Raw genomic sequence first — 18,823 nt, 5'->3', positions numbered from 1 at the left:
TTTGCTGACTGTCGACTGTTGCCGAGTCAGCGCTTGTTTGTCATGCACACACACGCACACACACACACAGTTGCCCAGTCTAATGCAGACAGACACCAGTTGTCATGAGAGGCCGGTCACATGAGCGCACACTCCTGAACACAAAGCGCACAGATGTTATGCAAATGAAGGCCGACACGCCGCTGCGTGGTCGCCCCGTCTTCCCCAGACTCTCTTCACAGCCCAGAAATGATCTGGAGATATTTCGCGTTTAATTGCAATTTATAAAAATAAAAATAAAAAAAAAAAGCACATGATGCCATTTGAGTGACACTATGCTAGTTTTTTTTTTTTTTTTTTTGCATGAATGTTGCAACCAGCTGTAATGTTACTGTATAGGCCACTTCTTTGAATACCGCGGCTAAAACAACGATGCAGCTAATTTATGTTTTTTTTGAGGGGGGGGGTTAATGAGCTTCATGCAGCCAAAACATTTAGCTGTAAAATTTTGAGATGGAAAAAAGTTAGCGATTAGCTAACAGTAAAAAAATGTTTCTGTGTAACATCTTTCTGTGTATATATCCCATGTTACACTGTGGACACCTGTGGCTTACAGACAAAGTGCAGCCAAAATTTACACATAGGTGTTTAGTTATTTTTATATTCAGGTTTATATTTTTTCCAGAGCGGCTCAGTTGGTGGCAACTGGAAGGTTGGTGGTTCAATTTCCATGCTAATTTAGGATTGTTTGGATCCTTGCATCGGTGCGTTGTTGCCATGTGCGTGCATTCGTGTGTGTGTGTGTGTGTGTGTGAAATCTAGTTTGAAAACGTCAAGGTGTGAAAATGTCCTATAAGCGGAGACCATTACCGTTACCAGGCAATCATTCGACACCGGAGCAAGGTCACTTTGGCGCTGGGAATCACACGCGTGTCAATCAAACCGCTGTCGGTCGGATTATCAACCTCGACCATCGACATTCAACCAAATGTCAAGCGTCCGGCGAGCAATGAACCCTCAAACGAACAGAATGTTTTTCATCCCTGCCTAAAAAAAAACAAAACGCTGAGCCTGCGATAAGCTGACATCCTGCGAATAGAAAGCGCAGGTGGATCCATCAGCGGTAAACAAGCCCATTCCTCAGACTGGCAGCGTGGCATTAATTAATCGGAGAGATGTCTCTCCCCTCGTCAGAGGGATCGTGCTCTCGAAACCCCGACGGCGTTTTTCATTTCTAAAAATTTTTTGTTGCAGTTCGTGTTGGTCTGACCGCGCTCCACCTCCCCGTACGAGCTCGGAAGAATGATCTGAATGTGGTCGAGCTGCCACCATAGAAGCAACACTGCATATTTAACTGCGTTTGTTTGAACGTCTTTATCAGTAGGTGTCACAAGGGAGGAGGTGTGTGTGTTTTTTTTTTTTTTTCTTTGTTGGAATTAGACATTCCCTGCTACTGTTCCAAATTAAAAAGCCCCCCCCCCACCCTTCACCCCCCCCAGCGTTCGTATGGACAGAAGCCCTTCATCTCACAACACAGCTTTTTTTATCAGGATCATAATAGCGTATTGAGGAAGATAGTACTTGGAGCTCCAATCTGTATTTGAATTTTTTTTTTATTTAATTAAAAAAAAAAAAAGTCATGTAAAGAGTGCCGTCTTTCTGCCGCAGCTTCTTTTTTTTTTTTTTTCTCCCTTTATCAGATATGAGGTTGTCCTTGAAAATTCCATTTTCTTCTGAGAAGCAATAAGTAGCCTTTTTTCTGAAATGCCTTCTTGTTTCCAATGTGAATAGATACTAAAGTCTTGGCTCGGCGGATGGAGGCCAAAGTTCTCGGTGGCTTTTACACCTGAGACGCTGTCAGCCCTTGTGTTTTCTTTCTTCCTGTCTTTCTTGATGAGCCTGGAAACCTGAAACCTCCTCCGAAGTCTCTGGGCTGGTAGCTTTTAGAGGAGGTTGTGTTTACCAGTTGCACCTCCGTCTGCAGAAGGAAGGCTGGTTACCGTGTGTGTGTGTGTGTGTGTGTGTGTGTTAACATAACAAAGAGGTCATGCTGTGCAGCTCTGTTCCGATATTCATCTTGTTTAAGTTGAAATAGTGAAGCAGTGTGATGATGGAGTTCTTCTTATCGGCAGTTTTAGCAGAATACGTGTGAAAAGGTCCAAAAAAAGGCTGCAAAAGAAAAAAAATCCAAGGAGTTATTATGGATTCTATTAAGATTATTATTTTAATGCTAAGAAGATTCGATTGATAATTTCTTATTTGAAGGCCGGACATGCCTACAGAAGCTAGCCACACACACACACACACACACACACACAGGCGGATCTATCATTGTACTCCCTGATCCTGCGTGGAGATAGCCCCTTTCCTCCCGGTGAGAATCGCCCGAGAGTGCACGAGAAAAAGTGAGTGAATGTTTTCCCACCTCTGATCACAGCAAAAGCCGAGCCCCTTTGCATGCACGTGTGTGTGTGTGTGTGTGTGTGTGTGTGTTTTGGTTGTATCACTTACATCAATGCCGCCAATAGTCCCCCCCCCCCCCCCCATCTCTCCTACATCTTATACACACACACACACACACACACAGTCACAGGCAGAAATGCTGCTACTTAAAAGCAGCTGGAGTCCCAGTGTTGAGCAGTTGAGGGAAAAACAGGTTGCTGGTCTGTTTTCTTCTCCAACCCTGGGAAATCCTGATGTGCTGCTGCTCCAATGTGCCTGAATGCTGTCTTTTTGCCGGTTTGACCGCGGCGACCAAGAGGCTCGAACATAGAGTGGATGCAGATTTGACTTTCTGACGGTCGGGTGTTTGGCGTGTCCGTGTCATGCGGAGGTGTGGAAAAAAAACATTCACTATTCAGGGAGTAAGAGTGACCGTCGGAACCGAACTTTCCCGGTTCAAACATGGAGACCCGTCACTGAAAGGGCCCGTCGTTGGGCATCCTCTCGCCGTGAGATGCTAACCAGGGTGCTACGTAAAATTTGCCATGTTTTTTGTCGTGGGAGGCCATTTTCGAACAGTTTGCCGCACTGGATGGAGTGCCGGCCGTGCACAGACCGAGATTGTCAATAATACAACTAGTCTTCCAGGAAAAGAGACTTTGTGCTGCGATTTTTGGCTCTCCTTCTGCCGGTCTCTGTTCATAATCCTCAAGCCCTTCTCTCCGTCTTTGCAAGGACGCGTTCGGCCTCTCGTGTTCCTGTTGCGACTATTTTTTTAATTTTTTTAAAGCTGTCATTTTAAAGTGGCCAGAAAAATCCCATTGTCCCATAAAAACAAAAAAATAATACACTTTGGACGCGGATGAGAAACAAGACCGGGTCCCTCCGTGCATAAATGAGAGTAAAATAAATACATTTTCAGCAAAAGGCAAGTAGATCATCACTGAATCATTTTAAAAGTAACACTTAAAGCTGCGTTGAAACCATCTCCTATTCAAGAATCATCGCTGGTTTTTAGCTGCCCTCTTGCCGATCCGCAGGCTGGAAACAATTTTACGAAATCATGGGAAAAATTGCCGAGAATCATTTAACCTCTGTTACATTAAAAAAGAAAAACAACTGAGACAGCGGCGAGGAATCGGCGGCAAATTCAGCAGAAATAGTCTAAAAATCGATTTTCAGTAGTTATCTGTAAAGTTGGCGTGAAATGAGCCGAAAGGTCTGCCAGGCGGGACCGGGCTGTTACCAAATTTAGAGGAGATGTCTGCGGCGACGGCAAGGAACAAAAATGTCGACCAAAAAAAAAAAAAAAAGACTAGAAGTCATTTGAAAATAAAAGCGGGTCGAAGCAAAAGCCCCCGAAGTTTGAAACACGTCTAACAAACACTTTCACGGTTAAATGGATTTAAACGGATGACATAAGAGCGAGAGTAAGCAATCCAATAAAGGTAATCTATTACTCCCCGGTTTGCACGGCGGGACACGGGACCGTGATGTAACCTGGAGTCCTGCAACAAATTCGCCGGGACGTTTGTACGTCAACTCCCCACGACAGTTTTCACCGTTGATTGACAGTTTGTCCACACGCCAAGCCACGTGGCTCCGCCGAGCTCCTTCCATCCCGTTGCGGGACGCAGACTTAGCGAGGCCCGATTCTCCCATGTCGGCGTTTTACCTCCGAGCTGCGGGAAATCTCCGCCGGCGAACCTGCATCGCCACGGAGCGTCTCCGAGCCGAGAGGCGCCGCTAGTAATATTTCATCATCCGAGAGCTTTTGTTCCGCAACGGATCGGTGAGGCTTCTCAGCCCCACTGCCGGCAAACATCTGACTCCTCACGCCGACAGCGGCTGATGCATGTTGTTTTCCCTCTTTTTTTAACCAAAATCCAAACCTGTTCCAAAGGTTCACCACCATCTCCTCCAAACTTGGATATGTTTCATCCACATTTCAACCCGGCTCGTATTTCTACAGACTCGTCGATATTCCGACCCCGAAAGAAACGAGATCACGTGCTTTTCTGACTTGCCCTCGTTGATTCTGCTTTGTTGCTTATGTTATATGGCGATCTCACAGACACTCACACACACACATTGTGTGTGTTCCCATGTCGTGCGAAGGTACCGTAAATAACTTTCGGCAGAACTGGTCGTCACCGAACGTCACGCCGGCATATTTAGGAATGTATAACCACCTCTTTTAAAAGAGGTGGGGGGGTAAAGGGGGTAAAAAGCATTTATTTCTAAATTTCAAACAGTTGAATAACAGTGTGGTTACAAATAAGCCAAGATCTGCCAAAAACATTTTTTTTTTTTTCTCTCCCCCCCAAACCTCTTACAGTCCCTTGATTTGAGTTTGACTTCGATGTGTAAGAAAGTATAACGGATTGCGATGATATGATAAGTCTCGCCCTCCCCAACGCCTCGCTGACCCTTGTGCAATTCACCGCAGTTCACCCAGGTCAGAAACAGGAAGTTGGGGTCAGGGCGTCACGGCAACGAAAGCCATGTTTTTCGACTCTGCATCAAATCGAGCGGGGTGAAGACGAGTGGCGGTATTCAAACGGAAGGGCGGTCAGGTGTCTGGGAGGAAAAAGGAAAGCTGGCCGTGTGCCGGAGATGTCATTAGCATTAATTGGAAAGCTGCATGGAGGAACATATGCACACACACACTTTTACCGGTTGGATGTTGTGCTGATTTCCCGGATATATCTCAAGTCTCTCATCAGGACCGGTCAAATACTCCCATTGGTTTGGACAATGTGGCCGTTTCATATCGGATGCAAACAAAATGTGCGCGCACACAATTACATCTTTCCTTTCCTGCTACGTCGAAAGAAACCTTTTCCTCTGTTTTCTTTCTCCGAAGCGCGCCTTACGACGAAGATGCAAAGTCTATAAAGTGTAGATTTGCATCACGAGTCAGCGTCTGCTTTCGTCCGAACGGGCGCAGCATTTGTCCGCCGTTATCGCATAAAAGAATGCGACTCTTTAATTGGCACCAGTCGCTTGTGTCAGCGCCGTTGATTTAACATCACCATCTGTCTTGCACATTTTTTTTTTTTCTCCCTCTTTTCGGTGGTTGTTTATTTTAGTCTCCAGAGACTGAAATGTTTATGATGTACGAACACGTTGTGTTGCTTCAAACAGCCGGGTTTCTAATGGCCGCGGTAATCCGGCCCTTTTTGTTTGCGCGGCGGATTTTTCGTGTCTCGGTGAAAATGATTCTCTCCGGTTCCCGGTGAAGCAGAGAAACTGATAACTCGACCACACGGTGACAAATGTGATCATAATATTGTCTTTTTTTGCTGCAGAGGACGAGGAACTGCAAGCCCTTTTTTTTTTTTTTTCATGCAAGTTCTTTTGCAAGTCTGTTGGCTAACTTACCCACATGGGAGGCGCAGGTGCGGGTGAAGTGTGTGGGCGCACTTCCCGAAGGGGAGGTTGCACTGTCGCTGTTGTTCACCAACAAGCCTAGCTCTTCAGAGCTTTTGCGTGCGTGCGCGCGTGTGTGTGTGTGTGTGTCTGTTTGTTTTCTCAATCTGCTGACTTAGGTTCAAATCCCGCTACCACGGCAGCGGCATGTCATCATCATGAAATCATACATGTAATTATTTCAAGCGAAGGGAGTGGCATAACAAAGGTGCGTGTGTGTGTGTGTAGAGTTAAGGTCTGCGCTGGCAGCGTGAAGCCACAGGTTTAGGGAAACATCTGAACAACGCTTGGTTTGTTCCTGCATGACCGAAACTCCCTTTTAAAGAAAAACAAAAAACAAAAACCTTTTTTTTACCATGTGCCAAAGCTAATTCCTTCCCCTTCTTGACGGCAGAACAACATGTTTGTTGTCGACAGCAGAGTGTATCGGCGCAGACGCCGAAGTCTGGCGGTGAGCTTTTCTCACTGGTGCCAGACTGACACTCCGCGCACGTGTTAGTTACGATTGTCAAGGTTGCTTTTCATGAGCAAAAAAAAAAAAAACCTGTGTGTTTGAGCGTGACGGCTCAAGCAGCTGGGTGCTGTCGATGAAGCTGGCCTTATCTGCACCCAGCATGTGCATTCAGGGAGGGTGTGTGTGTGTGTGTGTGTGTTTGTGTGTGTGTGTGTGTGTGTATTTTCTATTCTTCATTGTAGCTTGAAACCCTCTCTGAAGACTTCACTGCTTCTAGGTTAAAATTATAGTGTCCTAATTGCATTCTATAAGCGCCCTTACAGCCATAGAAACATTAGTGTGTGTGTGTGTGTGTGTGTGTGTGTGTGTGTGTGTTGCCCAATGGAATATTCCATTGTACGTGTGGGTGAGTATAACCTGCAGTCTTGTGGCCTGATCCTGAGCAGGTCTGTACAGGCGGTGTGGATTCTTTTGACATGTATTTAAGCTGTCTGGCATGAAACACTTTATTATTTGCCACATGAAGAAGTTTAAAAAAAAAAAAAACCTGAACGCAAAAACAAAGCACCGCTGTGCATTGTGTGCAGCGATCGGCTAACGTGGTTGAGATGGGTGTTGTTGTTGTTATTGAGGTTTTGGTTGCTTCGAATGCAGTGCGGTGGCCGGTATAGCTGTCTCGCAGATACAGAGGCCATGCTGATGGCTGGGAAGGAAATGAATTAAAAACAAAACAAAACAAAAAAAAAACAGCAGATGGGCTGCATGTACAGTGGGTCGGAGACTTTACGACTTTACTTCCAAGCTTAATTACCCCCATGAGGGGCAGTTAGCATTGCAGCAAGTAGAGAAACAAAAACAACAACCCAACACAGTAACACACACCACATGTATTCAGCAGGGGTTACAATGATCTATTTATGAGGCCAATAGTTTCCATTATGAATGAATGTTGATATCTACTTGAGAGGCGGGGTGCAGGTGGGATGAGTGATACTTTTGTGTGTGTATATGTGTGTGTGTGTGTGTGTGTGTGTGTGTGTGTGTGTGTGTGTGTGTGTGTGTGTGTGTGTGTGTATATACATTTGGTCTCACGATGATGCACTGTCCCGTAAATTGACTTGGCTGCAGACAGCAACCGTCTCCCATCCGTCTTCTCACGATACAGGAATGCTGCTGTTCCACTTGTGAAAACGATTTGGTTTCCCTAATGGGTTCAGTGAAGTTGAGTGGAGCAGTAAACGTCACACACCCACAGAAAGCTATTTGCTGTGATGAAAGCATGTTGTTGTTATTGTTATTGTTGTGTCAAGGGTGTGTCCCGTCTCTGTCTGAGCAGTTTCAGACTAGCTGGCCGACCGTCTTCCTCCAGGACCTGCTTTGTGAAATACCCACCAGGCTGCATATTGAGATGTCACCTAGCTTCTAGACAGAACGACTGTTGGGCTCGCATTTTTGCCATCTTGGCTTCTCACATGAAAATGAATGTTTTAAGAAAAGCTCTGGGCCGCCCTGAGGTGGAGCTGGTTCATCACATAGGCGCTAGCTAACTTGGTGTGCCACTAGCCACAGTTAGCACCTAGCAGTGCCTCAGCGAATGCTTGGCATCCACCCTGCTAGGTGTGCTAAAAATAAAAACAAGCAGTCTGGACTAGTATTAGCTGCTAAGCTAGCCGCTGAAGACACAGTGGAGTCCTTTTCGAGACAGTGTGTTGCAGTCTTGGCTTCTCACCTGAAAACAAATGTTTTAAGAAAAGTTCTAGGCTGCCCTGAGCAGGAGCTAGCTTACTCGGTGTGCCGCTAGCCACCGCTGTGCTAAGTTAGCAGTGCCTCAGCGAATGCTTACCAACCACCCTGTTAGGTGCATTAAAAAAAGAAGAAGGAGTCTGGACTATTATAGGCCACTGAGCTAGCCATTGAAGACACAGTGGAATCCCTTTTGACACCAGCTGTGTCAAAAACTTAGGTTTCATGAAAAGCTCCTGGCCACCCTGAGCAGGAGCTACTTCACCACAGAGACGCTAGTTTACTCGGTGAGCTGCTAGCCGCGGTTGTGCTAAGTTAGCAGTGCCTCAGCGAATGCTTGGCATCCACCCTGTTTGGTGTACAAAAAAAAACAAAAAATAAAACAAGGAGTCTGGACTATTATCAGCCGCTAAGCTCGCCGTTGAAGACAGTGGAGTCCTTTTTCGAAACCGGCTGTTGCCGTCTTGGCGTCTCACATGAAAACAAATGTTTTAAGAAAAGATCTGGGTCATCTTGAGCAAGAGCTGCCTCATCGCATAGGCACTAGCTAACTTGGTGTGCCGCTAGCCACGGCTGCGCTAAGTTAGCAGTGTCTCAGCAAATGCTTGCCACCCAACCTGTTAGGGGCAATAAAAAAAGTAAGAGTCTGGACTAATCTTGGTCACTAGGCTAGCCATTGAAGGCACAGTGAAATCCTCTCATCCTCCGCTGCGATACTTTTGCGAATGTCACGCCGGTTACCGTAACAGTTCCACGCTAAGCGAAATCGAAACAAAACTCGGTCACACTGCAGTTGCTGTTAATGTAGTTGGTGTTGGACGTGCAACGCCGTTTCATCGGAGTGGAAATTAGAGCGAGACGTAACCTTATTTCCAACTTGGGGCATTTTATACAGTACGCAAAGAGGGTTACCACCATTATTAATCTTTTCGTCACAGCATATAAATCTAAAAAAAAAAAATCAGCGTAGTTTTTTTTGGCACTCAACCAGAACAGTATTGCGTAATCCAGTTTGATGAATAGAGACCATATGTACGTTTAACTGCTAGCTACATCTCGGCCTTTGGCAAATTTTCTTTCTTGTATATTTATTCGATTATTTGTTTATTTATTTATTACTTTTTCAGGACAACCTTGGTCATTGCATTTTTTTCCGTTGCCCTTGCATTAACCTTTTTTTTTTTTTTTGCAGCCGCCCATTCTTATAGATCTTATGACTGCAAGCATGCATGGAGGAATGATTTGAGTGGCCTCTAAGTCGTGTTGATGAGGTTGGACAGAGCCTATATTAATTTGGGAATGAAGCCCTTCTCTATTCTACTATGTAATCAATGCGTCACAACAGTGTGGCGAATTTACTGTCTTTGCTCTGCACAAAGAGGCGTAGTGTGCAGGTTGCATCTAAAAATTAGGGCAGATTTAAGTAAATTGCCATCATGGTGCTGTTTGTGGATAGATTGGAATTTTTTTTTTTTTAATTTCATTATCAATTCTGTGGTTATGGAACATATCTCAACTCGACAGGCACGGGAAAATGTCCCGATCCCGTCTTATCTCGGCGATAGTAAAATATTACAGTGAGCAAAGAGTGTATTTTCTGTCATGCTGGCTGGTACCAAAACCTCATATTGGAACCAAAGGCCACGCCATTTATGCAACCGGTCAATACCCTTTCCCCCTCCGCTGCTGGATAAGTTGAGAACAGAAATAAAATTCCATTTTTAATGGAACATAAACTTAACCTTTTTGACCTCCCTGTTTGTCAAATGCAGTGAATAAGGGACATTGGGCACAGATCCATTTCTGCTGGTTTCAATTTCCATGTGTTTTTATTTTTCACAAATTGATAGTATCTTACTTTTTTATTGGGATGGTATTTTCCCGTTTTTATTTTTTTTTGTTTGTTTTTTAAAGGATCCAAGGATCCTCGCAAGCCGTTTGGTTGCGTGTGTACATTGGTTTTTAGGTCAGTGCTCTAGTTGGTTTTCTGGTGCAACAGAATCCAAACACGAACTGCCTCTCCCACCCTCGGCCCCCCCCTTTTATATTAAACACTGTTGAAGTGAACGCAGTATAACCAGGTCTTTGTTTGAGCAACACAGCTCCCATTCCAAGGAGTAGAAGCGATATTTCAGTCTATCTAATGCAAACATGAAACCGTGGTTGGGCTGTAGAAACCCAGCAAGGTAGCAAGGTCCTTTTTTTTTTAATGTATTTTTTTATTTATTATTATTGTTATTATTATTATTATTACCTAAATGGTTTTATTTATTTTCAGTTTGGGTCTTTTTTTTTTTTTTTTTTTTTAAAGCCCTAATCAGGGACGCACAGTCCTCTTCACTTCACTGAAGGCCATTCCCGGGACGCCCAAATCTCTTTGCGCCTTTGCCAACTGACTTTGCACTTCACGCTCAGCGATCTGTTTTGTTTTTTTGTTTTTTTTGACGCTGGAGAGTCTGTTGAAGGGGATGCTGACGATGCTGCTCGTTTCCGTCATGCCCGAGGACAACCTGTTCTCCCGTCGCCCCTTTTACCTTTAAGTTTGCACAGCGCAAGTCGGTGGGCGGTTCTCATAATGGATGTGAGAGAACAGCGGGTATATTACATCATATTTATACCAGCCTGTATGCTGCTATAAGCCCTGTGTTATGAGTAAGGGATTTGTCATTGACGCTGTTGCACGTTGTTACACATGTGCCTCCACCTCCACTTGCTGCAGTGCAGCAGCACTGCGCCGTATCGCGCGCAGACCCTCTCTCCCTCTCTGCCGTATTCATCACCGCCATCTGCTTCCCGCTGCTGGGAATACGGATGCTTTCCGGGAATACCGTTGACACCGTCGGGGCTCGGGGTCAGGGTCGCAACGCGCGCACGCGTGCGATCGGCCGTCGCGTTTTCACACGTGTGTTTCCAAGCGAGGCAAATGAAATTCACAAGAATGTGCTTCTACTTGTCCAAGGGTGCACCCGAACAGTCCTCTCGGAGAGAGGTTGCGTTAAGGTCCAGCGTTTTTGCCCATTTTTGTCACGCAAACAGACGGTTTGTCATTTAAAAAAAAAAAAAAAAAACCTGTCAAACGGCATGTCTGGAGTCGCTCCGGTGCCTTAGACGTCCGGGCGCAGTCCGTGTGCCCGATACTTTCCAATCCGCCGGCGAGAGTGGCTCCGTGCACTCTGAGAGAAGAACTGGCCTCCGGCCCCGACTGTTAATAGAGCGATGTCAAATTGTGACACTGACATCCAACAGCTCCCAGCGGCTGTTTATTAAGCCTGATTACATGATCCTGCCTCCGATGTAGACCTTTCCACCGGAGAGGGTCAATTTGGAGTTTATAGCCCATTGGGACCAAATGGGTTTTTCTTTTTCTGCTAAATTGTAGTTTTGTTTCTTCCTGGGTAACAAACACCGCTAATAAGTCTGTTTACGCCTGTCGTCTTTCTTTCTGAAATGTGAAGCACACGCGGAAACATACAAACACCCGCTCGTCAGAATGTTAACTTGATCCCAGGGTCTTCAGCTTTGTAATCCATACCCGCCTCTATATGGGTCAGCGTTTCGCTCACGTGCCCCCACACACACACACATATACGACAGATTCGTGTCTCGGTTCGACCTGGTGGGAACCCGGCTGACAGCGATACGCCGAGACAAGCGCGCGCTGGACGACCTCCTAAAAGAGGTTGCATTTCAAACGCCGGGGTTTTCCTGCCAGGTGACGTGCCCGCAGGAAGATGGAAAATCTCCCCGGCCACTTTTCATAACATGACTCTGTCATGTCCAGTCCTCTCTGTGGGGATGTTTTGTAGGTCTTGATGTGGTAAAATGTTACTCTAGACGTCCAGGTCAAGGTCGAGGGGGCAGGGTGTCCATGCGTGGGTCAGCCAGTGAGTAGAAATCCTCTGTCTGTTTGGGTTTGAATTCCACCTCAGGGATAAATAAGGAGTCTCAAACCAAAAAAAAAAAAAAAAAATGTTTATTTCATGCAAAGTTGCCTCAAGAGGCAGTGCAATCAAACACAGAACGAAAGGTAGAAATTCTGAAATGAGTACAAAAGAAGTGTGTGTGCTGGACAGAAACCCTGTTGCATCAACAGTCCTTGAATACACACAGTATATCACTGGCAGCAGTGACGGACTGGCAGAAGTTTCAGGGCTGCAGTCAAATGAATTTGCTTTCCCTCCTTGGTTACATTATATTACAACAACTGCATGTAAAAAAAGAAAGAAGAAAAAAAAAGTGCCCCCTGGAAATGAGGTCCTGAAAGTGCTGTTTCCTTTGCTGCAGCAACAAGGAGCAGTGAAAGGTTGTTTTTTTTTTTTTGGTTTTATTTTTTTTGTTTATTTTTTTTTAATTGAGAGAAACCTAGTGGAGCGGTTAAGACGGCGGCTGAAGTCGGGGGGGGGGGGGGGGGGGGGGAAAGAGCCACCTTGTCCTGGTTTCATGCTCATGTCCCAGGTAATCTGGTCTGCAGCGTAAGAATAAACACTCCCCAAAATAGACCCGGGTTACGTGTGTGTGTGTGTGTTTGCAGATTCCGAAAGTGTGTGTGTGTGGGCTTGTGACACACAGTAGAAGGCTTGGTCTTTATTTGTCTGCGGCCTTGAACTTTGCAGGCATCTCATTTCTTCATCCTGAATCCGCGTTCCTCTCTTCTCCTTCATTCTGTCCATATGTACAAATCCCTCCTCTTTCCTCTCCTTTCCTTCTTTCCTCCTTTCCTCTCCTCCTCGTCTCCTCACCTCCCTGCCGCTTCGAGGCCGTGCTTTGTTGTTGCCGAGTGAGGTGTTACTCCGTATAAGATGAGCTCGAGTTACACACACATACATGCACAAACACGCAGTGTCAAAAGGGCAGGTGACTGCGCTGTGTAGGCAGTAAAATCAGATAGCCTTCAATTTGCTTGTGTGTGTGTGTGTGTGTGTATTCTGCAGGACACCTAGTTACAGATACAGGGCAGATAGTGCTGTCAACTAGAGGAAGAGTTGAATAGACAGGTGGCAACACCTCCACTCACATGTTTCCATCCTTCAGGGTTTAATTCAAGCCATTACATTCTTTTGTCGAAAAACACACACACACACACACACAGGTATGCACAGCATGTTCTGAAAGCACACGCCTGACACAGACCCCCAAACGCTGAACGCTCTCAAATGGATTCCTGTCTGCTCCTGCTCGTGATTATGTGGAAATTCAAGAAAATCATAGGAAAAATATCTTAGAAATTAAAAAAAAAAAAAAAAAAATCATTTTAAGTACGGTATGCAATTACACAAAATTTTGTAAAACACAATGTGCGGTAAAGGAAGTGGGAAGCGACAGTTTCAGCCATGCCATGTGAGCTTTTAAAAGAGGAACCGCGCAGACGTAGGTTGCAGGAGGCCCGACCGAAGACGCCTTCCAGCAGCCGAGGTGCAGAACCGGGCGCTAGAAGGTCCGTGTTTGTTTAACGTTGGCGGAGAATCCTGAGCGAATAAAACCACAACACCCTCCCGGATTGAAGGATTTTCACGCAGAGTGGAACAACCAGCAAGGGATTAATGCTCCGTGCATAATGCCGCGCTATGGAGAGAAATATGCTTCACACATCGTCGAGCCACCTCTGCCCCCCCTCCCCCCCGTTCCAACCAGGGGTCACCGCCTCGGGATGATGAGGATGTTGACCGCGTGCCACCCGGGTTCTGTTTTAATCTTTGAGTGCACGTTTGTGTGTGTGTGTGTGTACATGTTCATGCTGTAAAGGAGCGGGGGGTTTGTTATGTAATCTACTGCAGTCTGTGGAGTCAGGTGAGGAGGGGCCGAGTGTGTGTGCGCACACGAGTGCATGAAATATTCATGACCGTCCCGAGAGCATGTTAAATGTTAATGGCGGCACGTGAGCGCTCAGAAAACAGGAGGAAAAAAAAAAAAAAAAAAGACGGGAACACGTCCGATGCCCACCATTCCGACCTCGTCTGCCGTTTTCACGTGTGACGAAAAAAAACACGCCAACGCAAACACACCTCGAGTGTGTATCCGTCTGCGGGCCGCGATGAGGGTCCGCAAAGACGCCATCCCTCTCGCTCTCGTTCTGAGGCTTCCTCCACTGAAGGCCATCGCTCCGCCGACCGCTCTTTGTTTCCCCACATGCTGTATCTGCATATCTATCATTTCCTTACATGCAGACACGCACATGCAGACAAGAGCTCTTTTTGTTTCCCGTGCAACAGTAGCATAGTTCTGGATGAAAAAAAAAAGGAAAATCGTGTTTAATCTCTCCCCCCGTCCAATTTTTAAAGACTGTCCGAGTGTCTGCCTGCGCTGAATCATGCGCTCCAACCAATTACATCCTTTTTTTTTTTTTTTTCCCAAACAAAGGCGTGTGTTTGCGGCCGAAAACCAGTAATCCGAGTGGCCGAATTTGTGAAATCCAGGGGTCGTAGTTGCGCTTGCAGAATTGTCCGGAGATGTTATTTTGAAAGAATGCGCTTCCACTGGAGATAAAAAAAATAAAAATAAAAAAAAATTAAAAACAACAACAAAAAAATTCCTTCTCCTCATTGAGCTCTGCCCTCGAAAAACATCTGATACCTAAAAATAAGAATGCGTTCCTGAAAAATAAGATGCCGCTTGTGACTCGTTGACAGTGCACAGAGGAAATTCATCTCGGCGGACTTCAAAGAAATGACTGTCAGATGGTTGAACAGCTTTTGACACGCACACACACACACACACACATCATAAAGTGGGTCAACAGGGTCCCACAATCCAGTAATATGAGCATTAGACTTAATTAATGCTGATTTATTTATTTTTTTCCCTCTGTTATTTTTTCAAATTATTTTTTTTTTTCCCTCGCCGTTTTTTTACGCCACTAATTCTGTTCCTCCATGCGCAGTCACGTGGCTCCTTTTTCGGAAGGGCGGCGTGAAACCCTCGCCTTTTCTAGCCACTCTTGGATTCGCCCCAAACCGTTTTATTTTATTTATTTTTTTCCCAAACAGACGAAGATAAGAGCTCTTTCATCAACGCCGCTGGATCTGCATCATCACCGCGTTTGTAAATAGTGAACCGTGACTATCGGAGAAGTCCCCGTACTTGTACCCCTGCGGTGGAACGCCCTCACGGAGCTCCACCATGATGTCGATTCTTTTGTGCCTTCAAATCCACAGTGACTGGATCCCCGTAGAATCTCAGAATACGACTGGTTTGATGTTTCAGAAATTCCACAGGTTCACTGTTATTTTGCAAATTGCAAACCTGTAAATACCCGACATGTCTTGACGTGAAATGTTCCCATCCATTCTGGATAAACACTTGACTGCAACCCGGCAACAAACGGCGTGAAATGACATTCACAGATTCTTCCACGACGAACAGCGGTGAGACGAGCAGCTATCATCGCTGCACGCAGCTGCAGGACTGTCTAGAAAATTAGAATATTGTGATAAAGTTCTTTATCTTCTGTAATGCAATTACAAAAACAAAAATGTCATACATTCTGGATTCATTACAAATCAACTGAAATATTGCATTATTTTAATATTGCTTATTATGGATTACATCTTAAGAAAACTTAAAAATCCTATCTCACAATATTAGAATATCATGAAAAAGTAATTTTTGCTTTTTTAATTGCATTACAGCATTGCATTTATCACAGTATTCTACTTTTCTGAGACAGCGACTCAGCGTTTATGAGAACATGCCGCGTCGGCGTACGGCTAACTAATGCATCTGGCTAAAGCAAAGCTGTTAGCGTAATATTTTCTAGAATGGAATTTTGATCTAGATTAGAAGAGCTTCAAAGAGTTAACTGCGATGACAGATTTGCTGAAAATAATAATAATGATAACAATAATAATAGTAATAATAATAATACATTTTTAATAAAGGTGCTTTACTTGACACTTTAAGGACCTTATTATTTTCATACTTCATTATTTTCATACCCACACAAATATATACACAAAATAACATAAAAGAAATATATATATTTAGAATAAAAAATAAATAAGAATAAAATGAAAATAAAAACAAGTGAAAAGGGGTCATAAAATGAAAGAGACCGAGCAGTTGGTGTCAGACGGAATTGGCCGCTTTGAAAAGACTTTGACTTTAAACGCAGGTTGTTTTTTTTCATTTTGTTTATTTATTTTTTTTTTAAAGTTGAAGTATTTCGGAAATTCATCCTGAGGTGTTGTTGGCGAGGACCTGATGCAGGGGATGACGTCGTGTTCCGAAGCGTTTAAAAAGATTTGCACGCAGCCCGTGTGAAAAACAGCGGAGCGACAGATGCTAATCTGACTTGTTGCGCAGGGCCGTACCGGACCAGCCTATATTGAGGTCTGCTGAACCTGCCCTTCAGGCCTGTGTGTGTGTGTGCGTGTGTGTGTGTGTGTGTGTGTACAGCAGCAAAACCCCATGATGGTTTTCACATTCAGCGGCCCGGTCATGTTTTCTGCATGTCATCACGCATCATGGAATTGTTGTATCTAACTTCATTTTCTCTCTCTCTCTTTTCTTTTTTCATCTCCCGGTCTCCTCTACTGCTGTCCGCCCGGAATCCGTACCCTGTCTCACCGCACCGTTATGGATTTTTTTATGGATCCTCTTCAGATTATCAGCCAATCGATGGGGATTTTACGAGGAGCTCCGCCCACCTTTGCCACCTGCCCACCACCTCCCCCTTCTGCCCGCAGCCAAGGCCTCAGCCCCGCCCACTCCGACATCCAGCCCTCCATCCAGCCCTCCATACACAAAATGACTCTGGAATTTACCGAATGGTCCTCTATATGGATTTTTACTGCATGTAATAGACAGTGAAGAAGAGGGGGAGACACCTCAATGACAAATAAGCCATAAACACACCGCGCACACACACACACACACACACACACATACACACACACACATACATACGTACACTCACACACACTCACGCAGACAAACACGCCGCATCGCACGCAAACGAGGGGAATCTAACACCTCATTGCAAAATGCACAGAATCGTCACTCTTTGAATGTCGCTCGTGCTCTTCCTCTAAAAAAAAAAAAAAAAAAGAAAATTCAGCTGCTTTCTCTTGTTTTGAGGATTTTTTTTACAGAAAAGCTGATTTTGTTTTTTTTTGGGGGGGGTTTTCCTTTTTTTTTTTTTTTTTTTTTCTTTTTCAACTCCGGGTGAAAAACAAGAAGGCACGGGGAGGATTAGAGCGCGCTGAAATTTCGACGTTTTTAGCCGACGATTTTTTTCTTTTTTTTTTTTTTCAAATTTCCACAATCCGACACGTACAGATCTGGAATATATTGATCAACGCTGGATCTTTAGCGAGTAGATACATTTCCGTATCGGCTGTCTTTTTAGTTTTAGAGTGGGACTAACTTTGAAAATATATATATTTTTTGTTGTACTATCATCGTTTTGACGAGACTGTAACCGCCCGGGTACCAGAAAAGAGGGGTTTTAATTTATAGATTTAATTAATCGTAACCACATTACTTCTGGGAAGTCTAATTTCGAGGAATTTGACACGAGACGCTGTAAGACGCCGGATTACTTTTTTCTCCGGCGCCGCAGATTTAATCCGAGCTCTAGAAGGGAACGTACCTGTCACCTGGCCGCGTGCATGCCATCCACCATGCCCCCGCAGAACACGGAGGCTGACGCCATGCAGGTCGGATCTCTGGTGGGCGAGGTCAACGCCAAAAACTCCACGGCGTCCGGCTCCGACGAGGAGAAAGGAGGAGGAACGGGAGGCGAGACGGATGGATCGGTCGGCCGAGGAGGGGAGGAGTCGGCGAGCGAGGGGTCCATCGAAGGCATTTCTGTGAAGAGATGGGTGATGCACGGCGCGGTGATGTTCGGCAGGGAGTTCTGCTACGCCATGGAGACGGCGCTGGTGACGCCCGTGCTGCTGCAGATAGGTGAGGGGGAAACGACACACACAACTTTTTCTTTATTGTTTTTTTTTTTTTGCCCCCTTTCTGCTGCTTGCAACGACACGTCAGGGATGCGACTACGATTTTTTTCTCACAGATAGTCCGGAGATCTTTTCCCAAATGTCTGCCGCGTCTCTTAGCCGCGGCCGGTTCCACAAAGGGCGGCGATTAAAAGGGGAAACAAAGTAGAAACACAGATTTACGCTTTAACTGCTGATGCCTTTAAGGCAAACTGCTTTCACGTTACTCAACTCCAAGCCGTGTGAGTTTCACAGCTCTATCACCGATTTATACACTGATATCGCGTGAGTACATGAGAGCACGTCAGCGACTTCAATGTTAACCTGCTTTTTTTGTTTTGTTTTTTTTTTTGTCTAAAAAAACCTGAAGATGTTGGGTGCATTGACACCTATGACTTGCAGCTTTAAACATCTCAAAATTAAAACAGGATTTAAGGTTGCAGGCCATTTTTAGTTGTTTTTTTTTTTTCAGGAATGGGCTCGATTAAAAAAGTAGATTAATCGATTAATCTAGAATAATTAGATTCCACATGAGGAAAAAGACCTTTCAGTGAGTTTGATGTTTGAATCCATATTCGTTAGCTTAAACTTAAGGATCGGTCCATCTGTCAGACCAATGGACGAGCCTCTCTTCGATATGACCTTTTGTTATTTCCCTGTCATCCTCGTACGGCTGCTGGATTTGTTTCGAATTGCGTTTTAAATCCCCATCAGCTGAATCGATCTGCGGGGTGATCTACAGTCCACAGCGATCCTTCCCGCCAGCGGATCGCTCCGTTTGTCCGACGTCGACTTGTGAATCTGAACTGTAAATTGTTAGCATTTTAGTTAGCAT

General features: G+C 45.0%; 1 protein-coding gene across 2 annotated transcripts in view; it reads left to right on the top strand.

Moving 5' to 3' along the window:
* slc45a4a (solute carrier family 45 member 4a) overlaps positions 1-18,823 on the top strand; it is a 49,607-nt gene that overhangs the window by 1,166 nt on the left and 29,618 nt on the right. The window contains exon 3 of one of the 2 annotated variants that reach the window (XM_086178382.1): positions 16,649-17,953. In XM_086178382.1, the coding sequence (XP_086034508.1) occupies positions 17,656-17,953 (298 nt within the window). In that variant the 5' untranslated portion in view covers positions 16,649-17,655. Of the gene's footprint in view, positions 1-15,009; positions 17,954-18,823 lie in introns of those variants that run through there. The other variant, XM_086178383.1, reaches the window with a different exon arrangement.

This window comes from Fistularia commersonii, chromosome 30, assembly GCF_037954325.1.
Source record: "Fistularia commersonii isolate RoL2024-O1a breed Wild chromosome 30, RoL_Fcom_v1.0, whole genome shotgun sequence".
Classification (NCBI taxonomy): Eukaryota; Metazoa; Chordata; class Actinopteri; order Syngnathiformes; family Fistulariidae; genus Fistularia; species Fistularia commersonii.
The sequence above is the reverse complement of the archived record's forward strand: the minus strand, read 5'-3'. Positions and strand labels throughout refer to the sequence as shown.